Source organism: Oxyura jamaicensis, chromosome 18 (genome assembly GCF_011077185.1).
Source record: "Oxyura jamaicensis isolate SHBP4307 breed ruddy duck chromosome 18, BPBGC_Ojam_1.0, whole genome shotgun sequence".
Classification (NCBI taxonomy): domain Eukaryota; kingdom Metazoa; phylum Chordata; class Aves; order Anseriformes; family Anatidae; genus Oxyura; species Oxyura jamaicensis.
Genome location: NC_048910.1, coordinates 7,874,063 through 7,900,602, shown reverse-complemented (window position 1 = coordinate 7,900,602; position 26,540 = coordinate 7,874,063). Strand labels below are relative to the sequence as shown.

The 26,540-nt window shown below is 41.2% G+C and overlaps 1 protein-coding gene and 1 long non-coding RNA gene across 3 annotated transcripts in view; both read left to right on the top strand.

The window, feature by feature from the left end:
• Nucleotides 1-15,605, top strand: part of MMD (monocyte to macrophage differentiation associated) — a 41,072-nt gene extending 25,467 nt beyond the window's left edge. For both annotated transcript variants that reach the window (XM_035342339.1, XM_035342340.1), the window contains exons 2-7: nucleotides 4,142-4,223; nucleotides 9,957-10,117; nucleotides 10,962-11,036; nucleotides 11,422-11,523; nucleotides 12,329-12,398; nucleotides 13,310-15,605. In XM_035342339.1, coding sequence (XP_035198230.1) covers nucleotides 4,142-4,223; nucleotides 9,957-10,117; nucleotides 10,962-11,036; nucleotides 11,422-11,523; nucleotides 12,329-12,398; nucleotides 13,310-13,510 — 691 coding nt within the window. In that variant the 3' untranslated portion in view covers nucleotides 13,511-15,605. The remainder of the gene's footprint in view (nucleotides 1-4,141; nucleotides 4,224-9,956; nucleotides 10,118-10,961; nucleotides 11,037-11,421; nucleotides 11,524-12,328; nucleotides 12,399-13,309) is intronic.
• Nucleotides 15,606-21,396: 5,791 nt separating this feature from the next.
• Nucleotides 21,397-26,013, top strand: LOC118175957. Its single transcript, XR_004755216.1, has 2 exons — nucleotides 21,397-21,498; nucleotides 25,925-26,013. It is a non-coding gene; the product is annotated as an uncharacterized LOC118175957 (long non-coding RNA).
• The last annotated feature ends 527 nt before the right edge of the window (nucleotides 26,014-26,540 follow it).

The window sequence follows — 26,540 nt, the reverse complement described above, 5'->3', positions numbered from 1 at the left end:
TTATTTGAAGTGTTTCAAGATCAAAGGTCAGGTTGTGTAAAGGAAATGAGGGTATGAGTTTCTCCTCCCCTGTTTTAAACGAAGTCGCGTGTCTTTCACTGTCTTTTCCGCTGGGAATGTATTTCTTAACTAATGTTGTTTATATGATGTGAAATTATAAAGCCTGAATGTTCTTAAAGCTCAAGATCTATTTGAGGCCAAGCATGTGTTCATTTTTGCTACTTAAACTTATAACAGAGTTGAATGCAAAACCATTATGATCTCATGGCTGGCCCCAAGTACTTATTAGTCTTAGATTCAGAAATTTCAAATTCCAGTACAAGAAGTTAGACTATATCATGCTTATCTAAAGTAAATCAGGAAACTTTGGAGATGCTTGTATTCTTCATGGCGATCTGTAAGGAACTGAACATAGTACCAAGAGCTGATTATGTAGAATTTGGAGCAGCTGTGTCTGAGCAGTCAGTGGTGCTGTCCTGGCTCAATGTGTTTGTCCTCTGGCAACGAAGCCTGCTGAGCTGAGTTAAGCTGAAAATGCTGCATCCTGATGCTCAAACTATTTTTTCAGACTCTGTAGTTATATCCATATCGTCTTCTGACTTTGAAGGAGTTAGTATTTTATGCTAAAGACCTTAGATTGTCAGTACCTTAAATGGAGACATATATGCCCTTTCTTGTGAGATACTCTGGTATATCTCCTGACGAATGACTGCAATTTCACTAGGGCTGCTGTTAAAGAATATGTTAGATTGTTTGAGAATCAAAAGCATTCACCTAGAGATGTTTCCTGTAAATTGGAGTGCACTTGTTCAGGCTGTCCTGCGTTTGGTAATAACCTTACTCGCTGTGTTATGGAGAGCCTTTGTTTAGGAGTAAACAGCATTTGAGCGCTGTCGGTCGAACTTCCTCTGTTAGCAAGGTGTGTATTCCTCAAAACTATCTTTTTTTTCAGAAGAGGCAAACTTGACCTGTAAGTAGTTGGCAAAACGATGTCCTAGTATTACACTATTCACGCTGCAGAAAACAAAAGCAGTTGTTGCCCGTGGTGTGGTTTGTTTTCTTCATTTGCCTTGAAGAAGGAATGGAGCAGTTTTTGCCTCCATACTGTGAATAAGTCTACAACCAAATTCTTCTGCCTTTGTGTTGCAGTGCCCTATGTGTACATAACTAGAGGAGTAAATGACTGACTTTTTAAACTGAATGTGTCAAAATGATTTGTCCTGCTTTTGATGAGCTCTTCAACGTACTATCAGAAAGGAGCTATCTTCAAATGTCCGGTCTGTTTCTCAAAGCACTGAACATGAAGTCAGTTGGAAATGAGGCAAACTCAAGAGTGGCACTGGCTGCATTTGATTATTCCCCTATTCGACGACTTTTTGAAAGATCTTCCCTCGGAAGTTGTAACATTTATAAGTATTATAAAAAATCACAGGGAGATAACTGAAGTTTGGCTTTACTAAAAATGCTGTCTGTGAGCCATGAGCCAACCAAATATGCTGCAGCACTTGCTGTCTGGGTCTTGCAGTCTGTGGCAGTTGACATGTTTCAGAAAGAAGTGTAGGTATGTCAAATGTAAAGCAGGTAGGTGCTGGGCTGTTTGGAGAGCCTGTTTGTTAAAGTACAGGTAAAGTCTTGGCTCCCATTAAAACATGCTGGTGGTGGTGGTATAAACATGTAAGTGAAGAGATGGATGAAGTATTCCTAGCGGTATTACTCTGCCAGAACTCTGGAAGAAAAGAAAGTTGTTTTAAATGAAATTATCAGAACTGAAATATTTTTTTTAATGTAAAAAGGATGTTTGAAATGTTTTGAAAGTAAAGGTGCATGTGTGAAATTTGCCTGGAAAAGCAGGCAAGCGTCAGATTTCAGACAAAGTTACCATGTAGATAAATGAATATTTGCATCATTCTTGTGTTGGCACCAAGAGTGGGAAAACGCCCTTTGCATAGATAATAGAGAAAGGATAGCTTTGTTAATATCTTCATGTTCTAATCCTCTAATGGGTAATGGAAGATCCCATTAGCAGGCTACCTTCAATTATTTATAGTTTATTAGATGATACAGAAGTTTTGAACAATAGAAATTGTGACTAATACTGAGGATAAGCTTATTCCTCTGTGTTCTTCAGGTTTTTGTAGCCTCTCTCTTCTTGTAAGACCTCCAAGGTACCACCATGGCCGCTGTGGAAACTTAATTATATTCTAGATGTGATCAGTGGAAGGTTTTCTGTGACTTTGAGTCTATGGAGTTGAGCAAGGGCAGTCTAATCCTGGTCACTCAACTGAGCCAACAGATGCTTTTATTTTTAAATGTTTTCCAAACTTGGAAGCAGAACTGAGTGAACTGAACGTTCCATCTTTAGATGATGTTGAGATGGTCTTGAGCAGCTGTTGAAGATCTGTATGCACAGGGCAACAGAATTGTTTTCCAAATGTTCCGCAAGCCTGTGCATATGACTACAATTTCATTATCCTCTTAGAGAAGAGTGTTATTTTTCACTGGCAAAAAAAAAAAAAAAAGCCATTTCTATACATTAACTTCCTTGGAACTATTCATTTGTAACATTTTATACTCAGCTTCTGTGACTAAAATTCACATTTCTTTTAATCCTTTCCATTAGTAACAGTTGAAACAGTTCTTTTGAAATTGCTGTAATTTGGACATGATGATACTGTCTTACTTTATCAAGGCTGTTTAAGTCTTAGCAAATTTTCATATATCAGTTTAGAGGAAAAAAAAAAAGGTTTATTAAATGATTTGTAAACCAAGTATCTTATCCCATAAATCAGGAACTGCTTGCTCAGACAACAAGATTCTGGTTGACTGGGGCTTTTCTGGTGTGTGTTTTTTTTATCTTTCCCCCTTTTTTCTCCCTGTTTTGAAATTGGTCAATATTTTATAGATGTCCCGAAAATAGGACTGTTTCTGACTTAAACCAGGCGGGATGTGAGGCAGGACCAACGTTTTTCTAACAATCCCTGTATAAAAATACTGCTAATAAGGCTGTTGTCAGTTCTGAACATAGACATGTTCTGTATTTGTTGTGAAGCTGTTCCTGCCTTGTTGGATACCTGACTAATTGCCAATGCATAGTTTTATAATAGTCTGCCATAACCTGGAATATACGATAGAATTTAGTATACAGAATATAGAATTTAGTAGTGAAAGCCGCTCTTTTGTATAACAGTAGGCTGCGCTGGGCTAACACGCATGGTACTGTTGTTGCAGTAGCTTCTGACTTTGATTTTTAATGATTGTATATGGATGTGTGCTGGTTTTCCAAGGTTTTTATACACACGCTTAATTTTCATATTTTCACAGAAACAGCTCAAATGTTGGGCTTCTTGGAATAGTTAAATGCAACGTTTGTTTTGGCTAGTTCTTCCATAACTTTCTCAAGTTTCATCACACTTGGTTTGACTTGCATAGGCTTTGTTTGATGAGATTGATTGTTTGTTAGGTAATGTTTGAAAATTCTTAGAGAAAAAAATGGAATGTCATGGAAATCCTCTTGAAATGGTTCCTCTTCTGAGTTAACCATTAGCATATCCTTTCTTCTCTGTGTAACTTGTCTTAGTTACAGACAGAAGATAGCACCAGCTGCAAAGAATAAAACCTGAGCCATCTGACACTCCAACAGCAAATACTGCTTGCTATAGGAGTAGAAAAGACAAAGGTCAAGTTGACATATTCTGAAGTGCTATAGAACTGGAATATTGCTGGAGTTTGAAGGATTTCTTTCAAGTAGAGTAACCCTTGGCAGCTATGATGAAGACCATAATTCAAAAAAAAAAAGTCTTTATTATGTAATTAAAATAGGAGACAGTTAATTCTTTATTTGACCAAGCAAGTGGAAAAGAGGAGGTATAACTTCTATATGCAACTTCTTCTATATGTGAAAAACATTGGTTAAAGATAAAAAAAAAAATAAAACACTTCTGTGACTGTCTGTGTACTGAATGGTCAACTGATCTTTCTGGTAAGAGAACATATTTGAGAAAAATTTGAATTTTAATAACAGTTACCTTAAACGTGTCTGTGCACATATTTTTAATGCTACTGGGTTGGAGGTATTCCTTCATGATGCTCCAAAGAGATGGTTTATTAACTTTCCTAACAACACTCCTTAATTATTCAACAGGTTCATGAACCACCCAGCTCCAGCAAACAGCCGCTACAAACCCACTTGCTATGAACATGCTGCTAATTGTTACACACATGCAGTAAGTACTTTCATTTTTTTTTGAACTGTGTGTTTCAGTATTTTTTTATATTTTTTTTTTTTTGTGTAAGCTTCGGCTGTAACAGCCCATTAAATGTAACACTAACTAGATGGCTGGTAGTCACTACCTAGTCCTTGTTCTGTATCTCCAGAAGTTCCAAATGCTTCTCAAGATTCCATTTTACCAAAGTTTGTTTCATGTTTTTAGGTGGTTTTACCTTGTGCCAGTGAAAGGATGACTGCAAATACGTAAACATTCTAGTCGATCTTGCAACTCATATTTCCTGGTGCTGTGGTCATGTAGTAATATGGAATTCTATCTTGGAAGTATCAGAGATTTATTCAGGCTAGAATGCAAAAGATTAATTAAAAAGAAAAAAAAAGGAACACATAATAATGTGGATAGTAATAGCTAGAAGAGTTAAAATGGCTTAGTTCTGATACTTAATATCTGTAAACTGATTATCTGATTCTCTTCAATTCCCTGTTTTGAAAGGGAAAATATAAATGCTGATCATAAACTCTAGACAGCCCTCTTAAAAATCCTAGTCTGTCCTTATTTTCGTAATGTGAAGACCAATACTAGATTTGAATGTGTAATATGTATATAAAATAAAGAAAGCAGTCCCTTTTTTTTTTTGTAGTTGGAAAGGACTCTTAAACTCTTTTTAAACTTAGCATTTGCCCTTTTACAAAGGCAGCTAGTGCTTCTCATTGATCTCTTGTTTTACTCCAAACATTTGAAGTATGTTTGACTTTGGCCACATTCTTTTATCTGCAATGTGTCTGAGCGAGCCACAAATGCTCATGGTGCGGTGCATGGGACTCTTCAGTCCTTTAAGAACAGAGCTCTTCCTAGATCCTTTGTGTGTATTTTATAAATAACAAACATTTATAAATAACAAACATAACAAACAGCAGCTCTGTGTTGCTAGTAGAAATGGAATCTTCTTCGTTTACATATAGAAAAGCTAAGTGAAGCTTGTGTGTGTTTTTTAAGCCAAGGGTCTCTTGTACAACATTATGTAAATATGTGCTTATTTGTGTAGAGAAATGAAGCAACATTCTGTTAGTTTGCACAAGTACGTAGTTTATCTCCTAAGCCTTGTATAAATCCTGGCCAAAAAGTTGGCTCTCAAGATATCTGGCAGAAGTTGCTGTACTCCTTAGCAATTCTAGGCTTCATCTAGTTGAACAACAGGCATGTCATATTCCTGCCTGTTCGCGGCAGGTTACAGCCGAGGTGTCATATCAGTGTTTTGTGGTATAATGCTGTTTATGGTGAATTTGTCTAATTCTGAACAGTCAAGCTACATAAAAACTACTATGATCTGCTCACAACTTGGGCATATGTTAGCATACACTTTGGAAGAAAATATAATATGAAGTATACTACAATACAGGGATTACTCCTAAATAAAACTGTATGCGATAAATATCTTCTAATCAAAATTTAAAGCCTTGAGATAGAAATCTATTCTGGGAAAACACAGTAGACTATATGGAAAAAGCTAGGGGGATGCTTTTTTCCTCTTCCTTGTTACAGCCTGTTTTACTAAATGTTAGAAGGCCAAGTAGCTGAATATTAGCTTCTAGATAAGTTTTCAATTAGGCAGTGACATAATATATACAAAATAGCTTATGGTTAACAGCAATGATTCTCCACTTTCCTCCTATTTCTTTTTACTTGCAATTCAGAAAACAGTCAACTTGTATTTTACAAGCGTAACTGTAGCCCACAGGTAGGTATCTCTTCTGGCTTTGACTTAAAAATATACAATAGTCAGTTTAAGCACCTGCTTCAAAAACATTAATAAATGGGGATACAGAATCCCATACGTCACTTTGTGATTCGATATTTAAAAGATAACTTCTGTAGCATAGTAAGGTGTCTTCAGATTTCTTAATAGAAAGGCTGTTTAAAATGTCTTCTTGTAAATGAAGCACTTGCCTTTAGTCACTTGGAGACAGGAAGGGCAGCTAAGCAGTTGAATGTAGAGACAGAAGAGACTGCTCTCTGTTTAGAAGAACAGGAAGGAAACTCTTTGAGAAGCAGGAGTAATAAGCATTTGAATTGTAAGCTAAATCAAAGCATTGGGCAAGTTGCTATTTCATCTTGAAACTTTTTAGTGCTTGTAAGGTTTATCAGACAAAAGACATGTTCTGATCTATAAAAACTTCAGAATTTAGGCACAACTTGTGTTATACTGCTCTAAAAAGCTTCTTCCAACTGCCTTGAAAGGAGGAACTATTCTTAAAATAAGTTCTAGTTTTGGTTTGTGCAGTGCATGGAAAAAGTGTAAATATTTCAAAAATGAGGCTTGGAACATTTTCCAGGCCATTGGAGCATGGAAAGAGGAATCATCAAAATTTCAGAAGTGCTCTTATGATGAAAATGTCTCAGTTCTACCTGACTGATAGTAGCAGTTTCTCTGTCCTCTGTATAGTGCAAAACCCAAGTCACCAGTAGGTTTCTTGTTCTGTGATGCTTGTCCATATCTGTGAAGAGAAAATTCATGAGTAGAGAGACACTACTTGGCTTCAGGGCCGCGACTGTGGAGCAGGATGCTTGAGATGGACACAGTCCTTCATGGTTCCGTCTAAGTGTCACGTGGCCTTTTTGGCTGCTTTGTTGGTCTTTGTCTTCCTTTTCAAAGAGGAACTGTAGTGGCTATCTTTATGCTATTAGCACTTCCCTCTCAATAAAGGGCACGGGAGAGCCATGCATACGCTCTCCCATGGTAATACGTGCTTTGCCACAGTGGCTTGTGCATCAAAGGTCGTGTTGCTTACTGTATGACCTGCATAGCCTTGTGTGCAAAGGAAATAACTTAAGTTGCCATGAATGTTCCAGACAAAAGCAATTTTAACGTTTTTTTAAACCTCTCTGTGGGAGAGATTGTCTACAGAAATATGGAAGAAATACAGATAAAATACTGACCAAAGTACCATCTCAGCAACCCCAAAAAGACAGGAGATACCTAGAGAGTGTAATTTCACTGAGGTATGCCTGCTCAGGTCTACAGCTTACTGATTCTGGATCGTTTTTTACAGTGGCTGTTACTTGTGATAGTCGTGGTTGTGGTAGTCAGTTTCTGCAATATATATCAAGGGGGCTTGCACCTAAGCTGCCTCTTAAAGATTCCATCCTGTAGCTGTAAACAAGTATATTGTAATCCTTTGTCATCTTTTTGTGTTGTTGTAACTTCAGGATCATTTTGTTCTGGCACTTCTCCAGAAAACTTAGTGAAACTTGCCTTTCTCTCATTCTGTAAATCCTTCTGCCAGCCCCATTTCTGCCTTAGCAAGTATTAGTGAAGGCAGTGGAGGCAGTAAATTGGAGCATCACGGATCTTGTTTTGTTCACAGCACATTAAGTTGGTGGGTGACATTCATTTGGAAGAATTGTACTTCATGATGAAATAAGCAAAATTTCTTTAACTTCTAGCTAATTTTATTATTAGGAATGTTGGCAACTTAGATATGCTGTGTCACTTTACAGGAGTGACACAGCACAACCACATTCATTCTATCAATTCTGGTTGTTTGACTAAGTTTCTGGTAATTACCCCTCCTTTTAAAGGACTGATTGCTTCTCTATTCTGAAGAATACTGTTCTTGTGCTAGCAACTTTTTAAAATGAAGATGTTTGTTCAGCTGTCTTTTTTTTGTTGGTGGTAGTGGGTTTTTTTTTGTGAGACAAATCAGATTTAATAAATTCCACTGTATCACGTGTCATATGGTATGGTGTTAGAACCTAAAGAACTTTTATCCAGTTGTCTGGAACAGCAGAGTATCATTTCTGGATTTTGTTTTTAATCTAGCTATTTTTGGTCAGGAAAAAAAGCAATAGAACATCTCTTGTTTAGTCTAACTGTTCCCATGATGCATATTGGGCACAGAGGCAAAGTGTTTCCAAATAGAATACTTAGGGAGAAAAAGAAAACACAATAAATCCTTCTCATGTTAGTATGGTATTGTTCCCTGTGAGAAATAGAATCATTCGTTAGAGACCCGACAAGGCAGAAAAGAGATGAATTCAGCCCTTCAACCACATACTCATTTCTGGCTGTATTCTTTTCTCTGAAGGTGCAAAGAAAGAGGATCAGAAAATTGCTTGTTTTTATCCTGAAACTTTATATACAATAGCTTTTTGGAAAAAGCAATTGGCAGCGAACTATGTGTTGGTCCCTTTGAGCATTATGCATTATAGCTTATCTTGTGAAACATTTCTTTTAGTACACTGGTAAGAAGCTGGGATATCTCCATGAGAGAAAGGCAAGATGTTCTGTAATATCAAAATCTAGTTTCCTCGGAGGCCTTCTTTCCTATAAGGAGGTCTCAATTGGAGCTCCAGGTGGAATCTCTGAGCAGCTCCTGCCTAGGCCTGTAACAGAGATTTAGTAGGGATTTGTCATGCTCGTGACACTTGTGGATGAATCTCTGAAACTTTTCAGTTCTCTGTCAAGTTTAGTCAAATTGAAATTTGTATCAGAAATTGGGAAGCAAGCTGACAAATGTGGATGCAGCATGATCCTGCAGCTTAAAGAAACCCAGCTAAAAAAGCTTCTGGAGCTTAGCATTTTCCTGTCTCCTGCAAATATGAAATGAAACAACTGTCACATCTAATCAGTTCCCTGCTGTCTCAAGGGCTTCAGCCACACTTTAAACCGTATGTCATATGTGGATATCAGGAGTGACAAATCTCCAGAGGAGTGAAACACTTTTTAACCGTACTTGAATGTGAGGGCTCTCCAGGATATGTATATGGAAAACTGTGGTTTGTGATAAATGAGAAGCCAGACTGGAAGACTATTTATGGCCTTAAAGTGTGTGAGGTCAACTTTCATCATCTCATTGCAAAACTCGGAAAGTATTTTCACCTCTGGTCCAAATGCTGTAGACACAAGAATGCCATACTTCTCATTTGTATGGCTCAACAGATAGGTAGATAAGGTCATTTATCCTGGAAAGGAAAATGATTGTATGAAACCTGCAGCCCACCTCTTAGATACTTTATGTGAGCATGCTAATTCTATCATGATGTTATAGCAGTGGTGACTTTGGAAAATCTGAATTAAAGCTGCTTGAGAGGGAGATGGTAAGGAAAACAGTCTGGGATACACTGCAGTATAAGAACTTCATATTTGTGCATTAAGAATCTTCATAAAAGTCTGCAGGCAATTTATTTCATATCTAAAACCTGAGCTCTGCAAAGCCTTTGCTTAATTCTGTTACCTTCTGTTTAACTGCACACCTTGAAATAGATTTCAAATTGAAAAATTAACTAAGTTTCTTTTGGTCTGTCCTTTGCTTAGCCTCTATGCACAAGTTGTGGTTTAGATCTGAGTGTAAAAGTAAGATGAAAACCTTTATAGAAATACAAAGCAGAATGGGGAGGAAAAAAAAAGTCAGACTTCATAAATCCTGTTGTCTGATTTTGTATCATGGCTAGAGGAGCTAGTAGCTTATCCTAATTCCATGTGAGGAGAAACTTATCACAGGCAGGTATAACCTAGCTGTCTGAGATGTTGCCGAAGTCTAGACCCTTGTGCGTCAACTTACAATTAAATAAAATGTTTGTTCCAGTTGGAGGCTGCCATCAAATGGCATACACGTAACTCTGCAGCATACCATAAAACCATCTGCCCTGCTGTTATGGTACTGTGGGTAGTAGCTACGTTGGTTGCCAGTACAGTTCTAACATTTGTTTGTATTTTGTTTTGGTTTTTAGTTCCTTATTGTTCCTGCAATTGTGGGTAGTGCCCTTCTCCACCGGCTTTCTGATGATCGATGGGAAAAGATAACAGCATGGATGTATGGCATGGGGCTCTGTGCGCTCTTCATTGTCTCCACAGTATTTCATATAGTTTCTTGGAAAAAGAGTCACTTAAGGTATTATTTTAGCTCTTGTATACGATGTTTTATTTTCATGTTCTGTGATGTTTTAATACTGTATTTCTAAAGTAGTCCAAAAGTAATGATTTTACAGAAGGTTGGGGTAGTGCCTTGTACTTCAAAACAAACAAACAAAATAAACCGAACCCTTGTTTCTGTTGGAAGAAATAATGAGCCAAGTTCATGTGCAAACAAACTTACACTGTCTGGTGCCCTTTGAGGAGGGTTTTCTTGTTCTTCCAATGCAACTGATAACCTAATGGGTCTTAATCTAGCAATTGCATTGGGCGAACATAATACAAGTGTATGGTGGATATAAGCCCATTTTAAAATGAGGGATTCTTGGGACTATGGCATGCTCAAATACTTCAACACAGAGTTTGCCAAGATAATTAAAATGTGATACATGGCTAACAGCCTTGGGAGCAAGGGTGCAACAGGAAAACTAAGATGTGATTTTTCTTTGTGTTTTTTTATTACCCCTATATAATTCTGGGCCATAAATTGCATTTAACTAGTAGTAACAGGATTTCTGTTTCAGGATTTTTCAAGTTTCTGGATTAGGGAGGGTTGATGTGACAGCATTCTGCCTCCTTAACAGTGAGAAGAATGTACGATGAGATGGAGAAAGGGAGAGGGATGGAAGAGCGCTGATCTCCTACATGTCTTGCTTATGACTTTGTGAAGTAGAAGAAAGGTTGACAGTCCTCCAAATGGTTTTAAGAGGTTAAGGAGATAATGGTATTTCCCCTAAAGTAATTCCAAAATGTGTCAGGAAAATGTGATGATATAAAAATCTTTCCAGTATCTTACTTGATGAACTTGTTCTTTTTCCTACTAGGACAATGGAGCATTGCTTTCACATGTGTGACAGAATGATGATCTACGTCTTCATTGCAGCATCATATGCACCATGGTAGGAAGTCTGAAGCACAGCTTCAGAATTAAAGCTTTTTCCAATGTAAACAGGCCATCATTGTGACATTTCACATTCTATAGGTGTCTTCATATAAGCAATTGCCTACATTCTGCATTGTGCAATGGAACGTAATAATCTCCTGGGATTTGCAAAACAGGAAGTAGTATTTGAAAGCACTAGCAAGCTCTTTGTTTATGTATATTCCACATTGTGCTGTCATTACATCAATATAAACATACCTTCTGCCTCTGTATGTCCAAATATTTTCTCCCTCATTGTGCCTACGTTATAGCTCTGAATATTTATTTTTATCAAGCCTCCTACTCTTGTGTCAATATGCTTCATTCATTCATTTTGTCTGTTGAAATCTCTGTACTTCCAGGCTAAATCTACGTGAGCTTGGACCTCTAGCATCTCACATGCGTTGGTTTATCTGGCTGATGGCTGCTGGAGGGACCATTTATGTATTTCTCTACCATGAAAAGTAAGAATTATTATTTGCATTCAACTTTAAACCGTGTGGTTTTATTGCTTTCTGAATGTTCCTTAAAGTATCTGGCCTTTTGTAGGTGGAAATAAGACCTTTGAGATGGTGGAAATAAGTGATGAGTGATGCAAAATTCTATCTTGTCAAATGATAAGTGCATTCACTCTGTCATAACCTGTCTTTAGGCTATATTATTGTCTCCCCTTAAATGGGTGGAAGTATCCAATTTTAAAACTTGTTAACTTTGCTACAATAAAACAGGAATGAGAGTGGGTAATGTAAGAAAAAAGGTGAGATGACTTTTTTCATGCCTCTAATTATGTAGTAATATGTATAGATTATATTGTGTATATATTGAGATTTACTGACTCCTGCTACCTTCTAATAGTAGTAGTGGTAGTGTTTCTAATTTGAAATGTGTCCTTGAGTTTTGGCTGTAAGTTCTAGAACCTTCTGTTATGTACTTTCAGTGGACAAGACAGATTGTTTTGGCAATGATCTGTTGAGCTTCTTCTCAAGTAAGGGAATATAAGTTGTCTGAATATTTTATTCTCATTAGTATTTAATGCAAATGAATGCATCTAGGCAGTATTCAGTGAAGAAGGTATTGTCTGCAACTAGCATGCACAGAGATAAATAACAGCTTTATTGTTGTAATAAAACATATCTATGTGAAAAGCTTTTTGAGAAGCTGAATGGACTCAGGCTAACATAAAAACTTAGATATATTTTCTTTATTGTTGAAGGAAATTTTTGTATTTTGTGTACTCTACCTTAAATAGTTCATTTTGTTCCGTCTTAGGTATAAGATCGTTGAACTCTTTTTCTACTTAGCGATGGGATTTTCTCCTGCTCTGGTAGTGACCTCCATGGTAAGGAATGTGATTGTTGACATTACAAATATACAAACTTTCCTTTTATAACTGATTTAAGAACTGGTGCAGCTCTGTTTCCTCTGAAAAGATCTTAATTTTAGTCCACCATAATTATAAACTTTCCCTGCAGAAGAACCAAATATAGTCAGCTATGTTTCTGGATTTATGGTTTGCATTCAGTGAAATGCTACCTTCTTTTGTTGAATCTGGGCCGCGGAGTCTAGATAAAAAGAGCTTGGGTTCCAAACTTCATGAAGATCCTCACCTCCGAGAGGATATTGGATGTAATAACTAATTTACCTTGATTTTTAGTAAAAATGATGAAGATACAAAATATATTAACCTGTCACGTAATGCTTCTAGACTTCACTGTTCATGAATGTATCTGATGCCTGCTCAAGACTTAGAAGTTGTAAGAGAAGCTTTCTTTAGGACAGTAGAATGAAATTCTGGTAACAAATTGTCCTTTTTTCTTGGTATGTTGAAGAGCTTTAGGTAAAATCTAATCGATTGATTCTGTGGTCTGGGTCAAAATGGGGGAAGTAAATTGACTCTTGCCCCATTAAAAAATTACTTATGTGGAACAAAGCTAGCTTTTTGTCTCATACTAGAGGCTTTTCGTTTCAGTGAAACAGGGCAAAATTGAATGGATGAGAAGTATTTAAACTCTATCAGACTAATGCATTGTATTTGAGAAACATGATTTCTCAGCAATTGGCTTTTTCATGCTTGTCTGCTCTGCTAACAAAACAAGCCTGAAGCAAAATATCAGACTTGTCTTAACTTTTGATTTATCTCACTATTATTTCTATTGTGCTATTGAAGCATATTGTATAAATATAATGTATTTCACAAAATGTAATTAAATGTTAGTATGCTGGTTTTCTAATTTGTCTGTTAATTGTCAGAGCAACACCGATGGACTTCAGGAGGTTGCCTGGGGAGGCTTGATATATTGTCTTGGTGTGGTGTTCTTCAAGAGTGATGGAGTCATTCCTTTTGCCCATGCCATCTGGCACGTATTTGTGGCCACAGCAGCTGCTGTTCATTACTATGCCATTTGGAAGTACCTTTACAGAAGTCCTGCAGACATCATTCGTCACTTATGATATATGCATATATATCAGAGTGGGGGGAGTAATCTGCACTTGGCCTCTGTAACAGTATTATTTGACTTAAGGAATTCGGGGAAATCAGAAAATTGCACAGAAAAGCTGCACTGATGTTGGTAGTTCTCTGAACACAATTACTGTGAACTGATGTTGTGTGTGTCCTGGAATTGTCCTTCGTATGGCAAGTGCTGTAAATAACTAAGATACTGTACTGCAGTACTAAGAGTCCATTCCATGTTAGTAGAACTGGCTACCTGATGTTTACAAATAAATTTTGTATTCTAGTTTAACTTTACAATTTTTAACTACATGAATTTTTCTAAATTAGTGATTCAAGTGAAGTCAGTGCAATAGCGAAAATGTAACTTCTGATTTGAACTTGGTTTCTGTCACCTTTCCACTAGTCATTTATTAAACATGAATCACAGATGGAATGATTTTTATACCACCCATTATCTTGATACAATGTGACTTTTATAGAAACTTTTTGTGTTTTTTGTAAACTTTAAAAGTACATTTACTGAACTGAAAACACACAACTGTCATCTATGCAGTTATTCATGTTGCAAAATCTCTTGCAAGAAATGGTTACATTCCACATACTGTACTGACAAGCAAACGTACCTCTTTCAAGGGTTGTATTATAGGTGTAATTATAATAACCACTTTTTACAAACTAAAATATAAATGCTCATCTGCTGAGTTGGAACGTGGTAATATTCTGCTCATCTATAGTACCACTTAAACAGCACCTTAATTTGGCTCTATCTGTGATGGAAATGAAGTGCTTTAAAGAAGTAATTAACACAAGTTTCTTCTCAAGATTCCCAGTTCAACTCTGTGCTGCCCAGTCAAGCAGCAGTTTGGATGAAAGCTGACATCAGACCTTGGCAGTATTAAGGAAGGTGCCCAGCTAATATCGCTCTATCCAAAACGGTTAGTAACTTTTCTAAAACATGTATACGTATATTGGTGCTGTAATATTAAGGCTTGGATTTTTTCAAGGGGATTTGAATTGGCCAGCAGAACCACTTCCCACCAACTTTGATTGGGGTCATTGATTGACATTTTGTTGGGAAATCCTCATCAGAACAGCAGATAGAGAGCAACTGCTGACCGCTTTGAATTCATGGCTATTGGTTCTTCACAAGCACAGCCTTTTAGGGAGGAAAGAGTAAAGAACTTCATTCAGTGGCACTTGTCATTCTAGGACTTAACACAGAGTAAAACTGGTCTTCAATTGTATTGCTGTCTTTCCATAGAGGAAAACAAAATGTGGTAGTAAGTCACAATTGTAGAACATGTGCATTTAATGACCAGTTGTAGAAGAGTCATTGTAATACTGTTTATCCAATAATTGTAATCTGTCCCACTATATAATGAATGTCTTATATTAAGATTGACTTTATCCTTTTTCTAATTTACTGTTTTTCATGTCAGTATTCAAAAACAAGCAAAACTTGTTGCCTTTTTCAGATTTTGTTCTGAATATTGCCTATCTTCAAATGATAAGTAGCAAGATAGGGATGTTTTTCAAGGTACCGTTTAATATTGCACCTAGGTTTGTCAGTGGGTTGCATATTTTAGATTATATACATTTGTAAATGGAACTTAATAAGAGGGACAAACTTTAGATTTAAGGCATTGAAGAAGAGTTGCTGTACAGTGTTAGCAGATGATTGGAGAAACAGCACCACTACAGCAGAGTAATTAACTGCCCCAAAAGAGTAAAAATGGGACAACTGGGCAGGTAATTCCAAGTACAAGTCTCACATCTGGATGCCTCAGTTTTTTAACATTGTGTGTATTTTAGTATTTTCCACTTTTTGTGATTTCATATATTTTGTTTAAATGCAGTACTGTTAAAACCACTAAAACCCATGTAAAGGTTTTCTGTAGTCAAAAGTGAAACTATTGCTCAGATATGTTTGTTTTAATTTTAAGTTAATTTTTCATGGCATTGCTTTTTGAAGTGTTTGAAATGGTTTTTAAAAAACTTCAATTCGCCAAAAATATTTTGAATTACTGTATTCTAGTCAATATGATACTGAATGTACTAGACTAACAATAAACATTTTGTGCAATTTGGAAACCCTTGTATTCCTGTATTAATATATCTTCCCCCTCCAATACTTAGGCAGGGAAGTAAGGGACTAACACTGCTCCTGATGCAGGTGGTATGAACATGATGCAACCATCATGCTTGCATAGTTAACTCCGTAAAAATATAGGAAGGATTATGATTCAAATGATTCCATTTGTGCGGTGGGTGTGGGAGAAGATTTTATTTATGTGTAAATTTTGGTCAGTGTTGGGACCTTGCTATTTTTGCCATTTTTAGATCAGCTTTCTCATTTGTACTGGTTTTGTTCAAATATACAACACTAAAATACATAATTTTCCTCTTATCCTTGTAGGTGTATTATTGCATAAATTATAGACAAGCTGAAAGAAAAATGCATTTCTGTCTGCAAAACAAATATTATGTCAATTATCCTTTTGTGTTCCACTCCCCGCCCCCTCTGCCAGCTAATTGAGCTCTCCAGGCTGATTCCTCCCAGGAGTAACAATAGTGCTTGTTCTGGTAATGCTTTCTGCAGTAACAAAGATGTGATTTCTTTATCTTCTGGAAGCAAAATTTTTTAAAAGCATTTGCTCTTCTAGTTTTTTTGTCTCTAGGTTTTAGAATTGCAACAAGTACACTGAGTCTAAATGAAGCAGCGATAACAAGCTTTTTAGTTTTGCAAATGGGTCTTTCCAGAGATGTCCAGGATGCAACAGGTACTGTGGGTACTAGGGAGCTCTGCACCTTCGTGGTGAAATACCTGCTGATGAATGGCACCCTCAGCCTCAATTGTGGACAGGAAAAATAATCTAGCACACTGTCACAAGAAGCTGCTGATCTCTTTCAACTATTGCTATTTGATAAGCTTGCAGTAGCTGTCCCTCCCTCCTGAGTCTTCGTTAAGCCTAAAGCTTTGCAGTTTTTGGAAATGCAGTCTGCTACTCTTACTTTCATATGGTCTCAGAAAGTGAATTAGTTGTGAGTCACCTGAAGGGATTCACTGAAGAACTTATGCTAGAGTATGTTTGTTTTTTGTATTTCAACGATTTTTTCAAGTAATTTTTTTCTCTGTTAACAAAAGCAGTCATAAAAGACTAGTTTTTCAGTTCTGTTTTCCCCGCATCCCTCTTAATTATTTTTGATTATCATAAGAATTTGTATTACTGCCTCCAAGCTCTAGGAAAGTAATGAAGTCTGTTCAAAGGAGTCTCGAGTGTCTAAAAATGGCTTTTGCAGCCTTTGCTGTATCTATTGGACTGAAGGCTTTTTTTTATCAGTTTCCCTCAATTTTTAAAGATACCTGAATTCTAGATATTCAGAATGGCCCAATATTAGCAGATACAAGGTGGTTATATTTAATGCTTTTTACATGTTTTTGTTCTGATTTTTATTTTTTTTTTTCTAGTTTGAAATGCCAAGCCTGTGTCTCTTAGGTAGCACTCTTGTTACATATCCCAGCATTGCCACAGTATTGGTAGTACACTGAAGGGAATAACACACTTACTGGGCTCAGGGCTGTCACTGTGGTAGACATTCATAGTTTACTGCATGATTTTCTGAGCTTGTAGCTGAGCTCTTACATGCTGACCTTGGAACTGTGTAAATCGCACAGGTGTAACAGCATTTTTAGTGTCGCTTCTTACTGAAATGTGTGCAGAATGAGCCATTTAAACAGAAGATGCTAAGCTTTTCATAAGTGTTTTTCTCTTAATCCTTTTGTTTAACTTCCTCACACTCGGGGCCCTGCCCCATGTTTGGAAAACTGAGTCACCTATACAATTCTTTATTTAGTTCTGGTGTATTTAGCTACATGATTTCTCTGGAGACTAAGTCTGTCATGTTCACATCATGTGCTTGACTAAGTCTTTTCTCCATGCATAGCTATTTTTAAAAGAATGCAGGATGTTAGTCTCTGCTCATTAATTGCTTTCACTGTCAATAGGTGTCAGAAGATTAAATCTAAAAATAGTTTAACAAAAGAATGACCGGGAGGACAAGGCGGACGCTTGCCTGCTCTCTGCCTTTCCTGTGAAGTTAAGCAGGTTGATTAGCTTGTGGCATGGACAGTTGTTCTTCAACAGCTAGGGGCTGTTTGCTGTCATTCTTCTATTATGTTTGAAGTGTTTGCTTTTCATTTTCATCATTTGTCTGGCTAAATTCACGAAATGCTGTCATAGCCTTAAAAGGGAATGTACATAAGGTGCCTGAAATGTTCACTAATGGCTATTTGGAAGTATTTTGATGCTTTTAATTTGGTATTACAGCCATGATGGTATTACATGTGCAGCCCAACTGTGGCACGAGCAGTGGTGTAGCAGCAGTGCCATGCCTGGAGCTAAACACCCACAGGCTGCCCCGTGTAAGGTGTTAGATGTGCTCTACAGCCTACATCGAAAATTCAATGCAAAGATATTCAAGTTGGAGCCCCTTAGAATGTCCATACAATGTACAGTCTGAAATAATGCAGTATTTAAATCTTATAGGGTCTACTTCTAGGGAAAGCAGGTGTTTCTTTGAAAGAAGTTTTCCAAATTCCTGATCGGGTAGTATGTTGCAGCAGGCTGACGTCTTGTTGCTGAACTGGGTGTCGGATGGCTTGTGTCGCACCAGGCATCTCTGCCCTGTACATGGTGAGTCTGACTGCATGCAGTAAGGGTGGCAATGTTGTTCCCTTTGCATGACCAGGGCACTTGTTACTAAGGATAAGCTAGGAAACCAAAATCCTCTTGCAGAAGGCTAGCAGTTAAGTCAACACCAGTTTTATAACCGAAGTTACATCATTGACTCTAATGAGGCTTGGGTGCTCTCAGAAGGATATGCTCATGTCTTTGTTGCTTAGCAGCATGAGCCATGCTGGCTGTGGATTTGTGCTCCCAAATCCTTTAGGTGCCTTTGAAAATCTCCCTTATATTTTCATGTAGGTGAAAAGCCATTAGTAGGGACCTACCGAATTAGTGGCTTTAGCTGCAGCAGAGCTCTTCTTGCTTTCTGGTGTGTTACGTTTGGTTCCAGGAGTGACGCAGAGGTTTGGGGTGCAGGCAGTGACCGGTGACAGTATGAAGCTTCCTCGACATGATCAGCGGGAGACCAAGCCTCACCTAGACATTCAGATCAGACCACAGGCTTCTTTGGATGAAGAGCTCTAGTTATTGAATATGTTGAAACACCCAAACCCAACCCACAACACCCAGTGAACTTAGGGAATCCATGGTACATTTGGCTTCAATGAGCAATGATTTAGTGATGCACACTAAAGGACTGACTGTCATTGCTCTGGGAGTTCAACCATCTTCTCTAATTAAAAACCAGACACTTGGGAAGCTAGGGATGAGTTTAGGAAGGGAATGCTGATTTTTTTAAAAAAATAAGCCTTCATCTATGAATGTGTTTGAATGAAAGCAGCCTTTGTCTTGAAGATGATGGTGGTGCTGCACAGCTTAATCAGCCTTCTGCTAAATCACTGAAAATAAAGCTTGAAGGGACTCAGGTATTTTTAGCCCATCCTCTGCCTGCAGGCAGGACGAACTCTGCCTGTCATTCCTGATGGGCTTGTCCAACCTGCTCTAAAAAGCCTCAAACAATGGGGATTTCACAATCCTCCCAGGCAGTTTATTTCAGTGTTTCACCCTCTGCCCTCTTATACTTTTTTCTGCAATCTAAACTGTATTTATTTTCTTTGCTATAGCTTAAGCCCATTACTCCTAGTCCTGTATGCGGTGTGCTCAGAGAAGAGCCCTTACAGTGAGGTTTTCTGTGTCTGCAGACAGCCGCTTCTTCCCTTCCTTTATTCTCCCCTAGATTCAAACACAATTTCTTCCATCTTTTTTCACGGGCTATATTTTCTATACCTTGTATCACATCTCCAGCAGTCCTTGTCTTTCTCATGCTCTTCATAAGGTGACCCCCAGCTGTGGGGTGCAAGGGCAGGAGTGCACAGTGCTTTGCCCCCTTCTTACAGCCATGCTTCCCTGCCCCTGGGCCACTCCTGCCACCAGCAGAAGGGTAGCACTGGCCAAGCTCAACCAGTGCAGCCACCCTCCTAACCACCACCCTAACGCTGCAATTTGCAGGGGATTGTGCACCTGTTGTGTTTCATGAGAAGAAAGCCTCTGTGGATCCGGGTGTCCCCTAAGCAATGAATGAATCCCAAGAGGTCCACAGAGACCTCAAATCTCGTCTTTGTAGCACCAAAGGACTGCAGTGGGAGGTGTGTTCCTACGTGCCTGGTGGTGATTGATGGCGTTTTGGATCCCATCTGTGCTGGCTGCAGCACAGTGTGAGAGGCTGTCATCCACTGTGGGGGCCTGAGGGAGAAAGACTTGGAAACCCTGACCACCAGGTAAAAAGAAAGAAAAAAAATCTAGCTACCCACACACTTGGTGGGCTGGAGCTCTGGGAGGCCCAGATTTATTCTAAAGATCCTATTGGTCATTCCTTGTTTTCCCTCTTAGGCACAGCTGCTGGGGCCATCCTTGCTGTTTGTGCCTGCACAGGGCAGCAGGATCGGATTCATTAGCACTGGGGCTCTGTGCTTATCTCATCTAGTATGTGTGTAGTTTGGAAGCAGTTCAGATAAACTATCTGATATAATTGTTTATTTGTTCGTTTTGAATTATGCTGGTTTTCCTTTGGCCTCGGGCCCTTGAGTTCGTGTCCCAGGCTGTGCTGAAGCATCAGTGCTTGGAGTTTGACCCCCCTCTCAGTGGGAAGGTCCTTTTCCAAGGAGCATCCCTATGCCCCACCTCATCTAATCAGGCAACACGGATCATTGCATTATGGCACTAAAATGCATGTACAACTTGAACTGAACCGTACGCGGAGTCCTTGCATACACGAGTGTATTTAAATGCTTACATGAGCTCAAATACGTACATACAAAATATGTACATATATGTGTGCTTAATGTAAGTGTGCTACAAGAACCTAGATAGAAGTTAAGTGAGCAAAACCAGCATCTACCAGCCCAGGAAGGCAAGCCACATTACCAGGCCTGCCCTGGGGTGCATGCAGGGGGCTGCTGCGTGCCAGCTGGTGTTGTAGACCTGACCTCAGGACCCATCTGCACCAGGAGCAGACAGTGGCCGCCCCACCCACAGCCATCTCCTGCTAAATGCTCCTTTGTCTCTGTGCACTGCTGAAGCCTGGGCTTCCTGGTTCAGACGAAGATGTGCCTGTGCTTCAGGAGAGTCCCAGTGCCATCAGGCTGAGTATGGGACAAAGCTGTGGTGTTGATGTGGTGACACCGTCTTTGTCCCCCAGCGCTGGTGACTTTGGCCTTTGGCCCTGCAGCCCCTCACGACCATGACTGGTGAGGACCTGGCCCCACATTTTCACAGGGTCCCTTGTCCTGCTGCAGCATCACAGAGAGAGAAATATAGTAGAAATATATCAGGGAGATGATAGCCATGAAGAAAAAAAAAAAAAAAAAAAGTGGTTTGGAGCTGAGCCCAGCTCTCAGCAGCTGAGCATGGCTCGTGCATGACCCCTTGTGTTGGAGCTGGCAGGGTCCAGTGCTGCAGGACGGGGCCTGGCATCCCCAGCCAGGCACATGGCATTGGAGCTGTGAGCCCCCTGCAGCAGTGACTGAGGGTTTGTGCCGATACAGCTGCAGTTGTTCAAGAGGTTTCTCTGTAGCTGGCAATGAAATGCAGCTCTGTATTCACACCCACAGTATCTCCCATTTCTCCCAAGCACACTCACATTTGTGGTGTGATTGTATGTAGAAATGAAAAGCAAACATGCAGTAGAAACCGAGGTCATATTCAGTCATGATGGTGAGTCCTACTTCTTTCTTTAAAGTACCAATTTAAGGCTCCGTTTCCTTTTCCTTTCCTTCTTTCCAAGTCTGTCTTGCTCTGGAAAACACAGCTGCCAGGCATTCACCTACCTGTTCATTTCCCTCCAGAGTAATGCTTTTTAAGTAGCTGTGCCGAAACCCGGGAATCGTCTCCTGGATTCGGGTGAACGGCGGCCGGAGCGGCAGGACCAGCCCGGCGGGGACGACGCTCCCGGACCAACAAGGAAGATGGAAGCCCTTGTGAAGGTCATATCACAATTACATAAGCAATGGGGTATTGATTGTAAACCCAAAGATTTTACTCTCGCAGTTGTGAGGCTTTTACAAATTGGGGTCATTTACAAATTGGGGTCATGGATATTCTCCACCCTGAAGTGTGGGACAAGTGCACTAAAGCGCTAGCCGAGGAGATGATGTCCTCAGGTTGTGGGAAAAACCTTAAGTCGTGGGGGAAAGTCATACAGGCCCTGCGGAAGGCCATACAAGCACAGGAAACCTGGAGGGCAGGAAAGGCCTGTTTGTTGGCCACCCCGCAGCTGGGAGTCGGGGCAGCCACGCGGACCCTGCATCCCCCAGATGGTGACGATTCTGCTGAGCCCAAAGATCTGCGAGAGGGCGACGTGCCCCCTCAATCCCTCACGGAGGGGCAGGAGCGAGCTAAATCCTTTTGGGGTGGGTTAGCCGAGGAAGCCAGGGGCGCCGCTGGGAAACCAGGGTCTGAGGAAGTCTGGGCGAGACCACCGCCATACGCGGCCCAAGATGGCGCCGAACGAGAAGGCGGACGGCGGGGGGAAGACGCCTCCGGCGGGAACAGGGGGGAAGTGCCAGGTCTAACCAACGCGCGCAAACGGGAGGCGGAGGAGAACGAGAAAGAGAAAAGTTGTGGGGGCGACCGGGAGGGAGGTAGAGGCGCGAGCGAGGGGCAGAGAGTCAGTCAGAACGCCCGTCTGACAAAATGCCTCTGCGGGGCGAGCACCCCGCCGGGCAGAAGGCGGCGCGAGCCGGGAGGGAGGGAACGGCCCGCCCGCAAGGCCGGTGGGCGGGGCCGGAGCTCCACAAAAGGGTACCGGAACCCGGAAGTAACCGGTCAGTCGAGTTCCGGCTGCGGATGCGGTACTGGTTCACGTTCGGAGGAGGAGGAGGAGAGGGAAATGGGGACAGACGGAGTCAAAAGCAAAAATATCCCCATCCGAAATAAAGCGGAACCGCGAGGGGGAGAAATTCCTCTCACGGATTGGAGGAAAAATAAGATTGCGTGCGCCGATTGGGCCCCATCAGCCACGCTAGCAGTCCCGGTCCCGGCGACGGACCGGGGACAGAGAGTCCACTCGCCAATAAACCCTGAGGATGTACGAGCCATCGCGGATAAAGGGCTTAATTCTGCTATGGTCTCGACCCTCATAGATGGTGTTTTCAGGGGAGACGACATGCCCCCGTTTGATATAAAACAAACTTGTAGACTGATCTTTGACGGGGAAGGGATGATCGTTTTTAAACAAGAATGGGAGGACAACTGTACGAGACAACTGGCCCAAGTAACTGGGGCGGATCACCCACTACATGGCTCTAGCCTGCAGTGGCTAATGGGTACGGACCCAGCAATGATCACTCCCCCCAGGCGCAAGCCCAGGGCCTGCGGGCCCATGAAGCTATGGCAACTACTTGTGCGGCCAGAGAAGTTATTTGTACAGCCTCTAGAGTTATTGTCAAACTGTCGCCATGGTCGACAATAAAACAAAGAGAAAGTGAGAGCTTTATGCAATTTGTAGATCGTCTCCAGGCAGCGGTCAACTCTTCACTACTGCCCGTGGAGGCAAAAGGTCCAGTCGTAGCAGAATGCCTATGCCAGCAGTGTAATTCGGCAACCAAAGAAATCTTGCGATCACTGCCGGCAGGGTCTAGTATCACAGACATGATTAAACATGTCGCGAAAGAAGAGCACCTAGCCCTGATCCAGGTAGCTGTTCGCACCACAATAGCTAACGTGATGACATGTTTTAAATGTGGCCAGGCAGGCCACGTCACGGCAAATTGCTCTCAGTTGGGGGGTCCGCCAACAGCACCCCCCCACGCCAAAACCGACCCAGAGGACCCTGTTGGGCCTATGGAAAGAAAGGGCAGTTTGCCAAGGAATGCAGATCTAAAACCCAGGGAAACGGGAAGGGGAGAGGGCAACTGGGCCGCGCACAGCCCTCTCCAACTTGGGACATGAGGCGGCCCAATTATGCCAACCCCGGATGGGGCGCGGTGCTCTCGAACCTGGTGCCCTCGAACCCACTGCCCCCTCAAGAGGCGACCAACTTTACAGCTCAACCGACGGTCCAGCCGAACCTGTCCTTATCTCAGGGACAGCAAGGACCACCCTTTGGGGGCGAGACCCCAGGGTGGCCCTGGCAGTAAAGTGTGATAACCCGCCAGTGGTGTGGGGGATCTGTTCCCTTTATAATACCTTAAATGACACCACCATTAGTGTCCCCTTTTTGATCGATACCGGAGCAGACGTTACAGTTATCCCTGAGACGAACTGGCCTCCGCGTTGGAAATTGGAAGACGCCCCCATGGTGGGTGGAGTTGGGGGATTAACCTGAGCTCGGAAGAGCGCTCAATTGGTTGCAATCACGCTCCACACTGAAAAGGGACCGGAGAAAACCATTACTCTTTTCCTATATGTCATGTCTGGAGTCCCACCCCTGTTGGGAAGGGACGCTTTAGCCCTATTAAAAGCCAGGGTGACAAATTTACCATAAGGGCCACTGCCGCATACCCACTTCCACCGATTAGACTGATGTGGAAATTGTCTGACCCAGTGTGGGTCGAGCAGTGGCCCCTGTCGAATTCTTGAATGGATGCTCTTCTTGAGCTAGTCGACCACGAACTACAACGAGGTCATATAGAGCCTTCTACTAGCCCATGGAACACTCCAGTTTTTGTAATACCCAAGCAAACTGGTGAAGGGTTTCGCCTCCTCCATGACCTCCTCCATGACCTGCGTGATAATTCAACCAATGGGTCCTGTCCAAACGTTGTTGCCTATGAACTCTATGATACCAAAAGGACAGCCTTGTGCCATCCTTGATATTAAGGATTGTTTTTTCTCGATACCCCTACATGAAGAAGGCAAGGAGCGGTTTGCTTTCTCTGTCATGTTTCCAAACAGTCAACTCCCCAACTTACGCTTCCAGTGGAAAGTGCTGCCTCAAGGAATGATCAACTCGCCTACTATCTGCCAGATCACGGTGGATCGGGCGCTGGTGCCAGTTCAGCACAGTGACCTGACCGCGACTATCATTCAATACATGGATGATATCCTGATCGCTGCGCCGTCAGGAAGTCAAGTGGACCAGCTAGTGTTAACAGTCTCAGAAACTCTAAAAACAAACGGGTTCGAAATCACGAGCGCAAAAATTAAAAAAGGACCATGTGTAAGTTTTTTGGGAGTGGGGATCACGTTTTTACATAACCCCCCCCCCCCCCCCCCCCAGATAAAAATCCATCAAACTGGACCTTCAGAATAAAACTAATGAAAACTGTGAGTTTCTGTTCACAGGACTGGATCATCGGACGCCCCCGTAATCCGTATACCTTGGTGACAAGAGAAGTCAACAAGTTGGCAAGCGCCCTGTCTAAGCCTGAGAGTTCCACACTGGCAGAATCCAGACAACAGCGAAGCGGCCTCTGTGGGGGGGGGGACTGCGATGCCTTTGTGTGATCTTGATTCTGGGGCTTGTTACTACAGGTAAGACAGAATCAGATTACAATCACCATCAGCCATTCAAGTGGCTCCTGCAGGACACTGCAAGCGATCGAGTGATAAAGGAAAACATAACAAAAAAAAAAAAAAGAAAAAGAGATAGAGAAGCCCAACAAGGATGGTTTGAACCATGGTTTAACCATTCACCATGGCTAACCACCCTGGTATCTACCTTGGTAGGGCCGATCACAATGATCATAATAACACTGATCTTTGGACCCTGTATACTAAATAAGCTTGTGTCGTTTGTTAAAAGCCGGCTAGAGAAAGTTAACATTATGTTGGTAGAACACCAGCAACTGCTTTAAGAGTGTATTTACTCAATGTTATCCCCAGTTATCCCTAGCTATCCCAAGTTACACACCATTATTACCAGTTACCCCCTAGTTTTCTCCTGTTTATTGTGCTTTATGCTTTTTATTCAAGTTATGATGTCTACCTCTTAAGATTTTTATAAAGTACAGAACTGAGACAGGAGCAGAATTTTTTAGATTGTTATATTTGAGCTAATTTAGTTATGCATAGGGAGGGGGGAAATGTAGGTAGTTAGGGTCTGGCGGCCGGAAGATATCGCGCTGTACGGATGGATAGAGCCCCTCCCTTGATAGGCAATAGTGTGTAGTTTATGATGTAAGCAGACGGAAGTGACGTTGTAAACCCAAGCTATATAACTCTGTGTAACTCAGCAATAAACGCCATTTGCCATCCTCCACATTGAGGGTCTGTGAGCAGATGGCCCGAGCAGCCTGGGGTTGGTCGCCGTGCCGTTCCTGAACCAGGTCGCCACTGCCTCGGAAGGCAACATAGCTGAACAAGCTTAATAGAGGGGTAAAAAAAAAACTCTTAAAGCTTTTAAATTCCTACAGGTTTCATGAAAAGTGGAGCTTATTAAAAAAAAATAATAAAGAAAAAGGAAAAAAAAGACTACAGGGCACCCTTGGGTACCCCAGTGATGGCAGGGCTGCAAGGAGTGCTCGCACACTGAGCAGGGCACCAAAACGGCTGCAATGGCTGCTAAGCCCTGTCAGCATTAGACCCCCAGGTCTCCAAAGCCATCGTTGCCTCCTTGCCAGCAAGCAGAGCTTAAAACCCTGTAAATAAGTGACACCCTTGTGTTAATAGGATCGTGGAAGCACAGAACATCCTGAGTTGGAAGGGACCCACAAGGATCATCGAGTCCAACTCCTGTTGATGCTGCTGATCCAAGATGTGTTCTTTGCGCCTGGTAAAGTCGTATTTATTTTATATCTTACGTGCTCTGGGGAAGAGGATGAGCAGGAAGATCTCACCCAGGTCACTGAGCCCTGCTAATGGTGGCCGGGGCAACGCAAACCCCAGCCCAGCCTTGTCATGCACCAAGCCAAGCCCTGACCTGTGTGTCCGGAGGCAAAGCAAAGCCGTGTGAGCCCAGCAA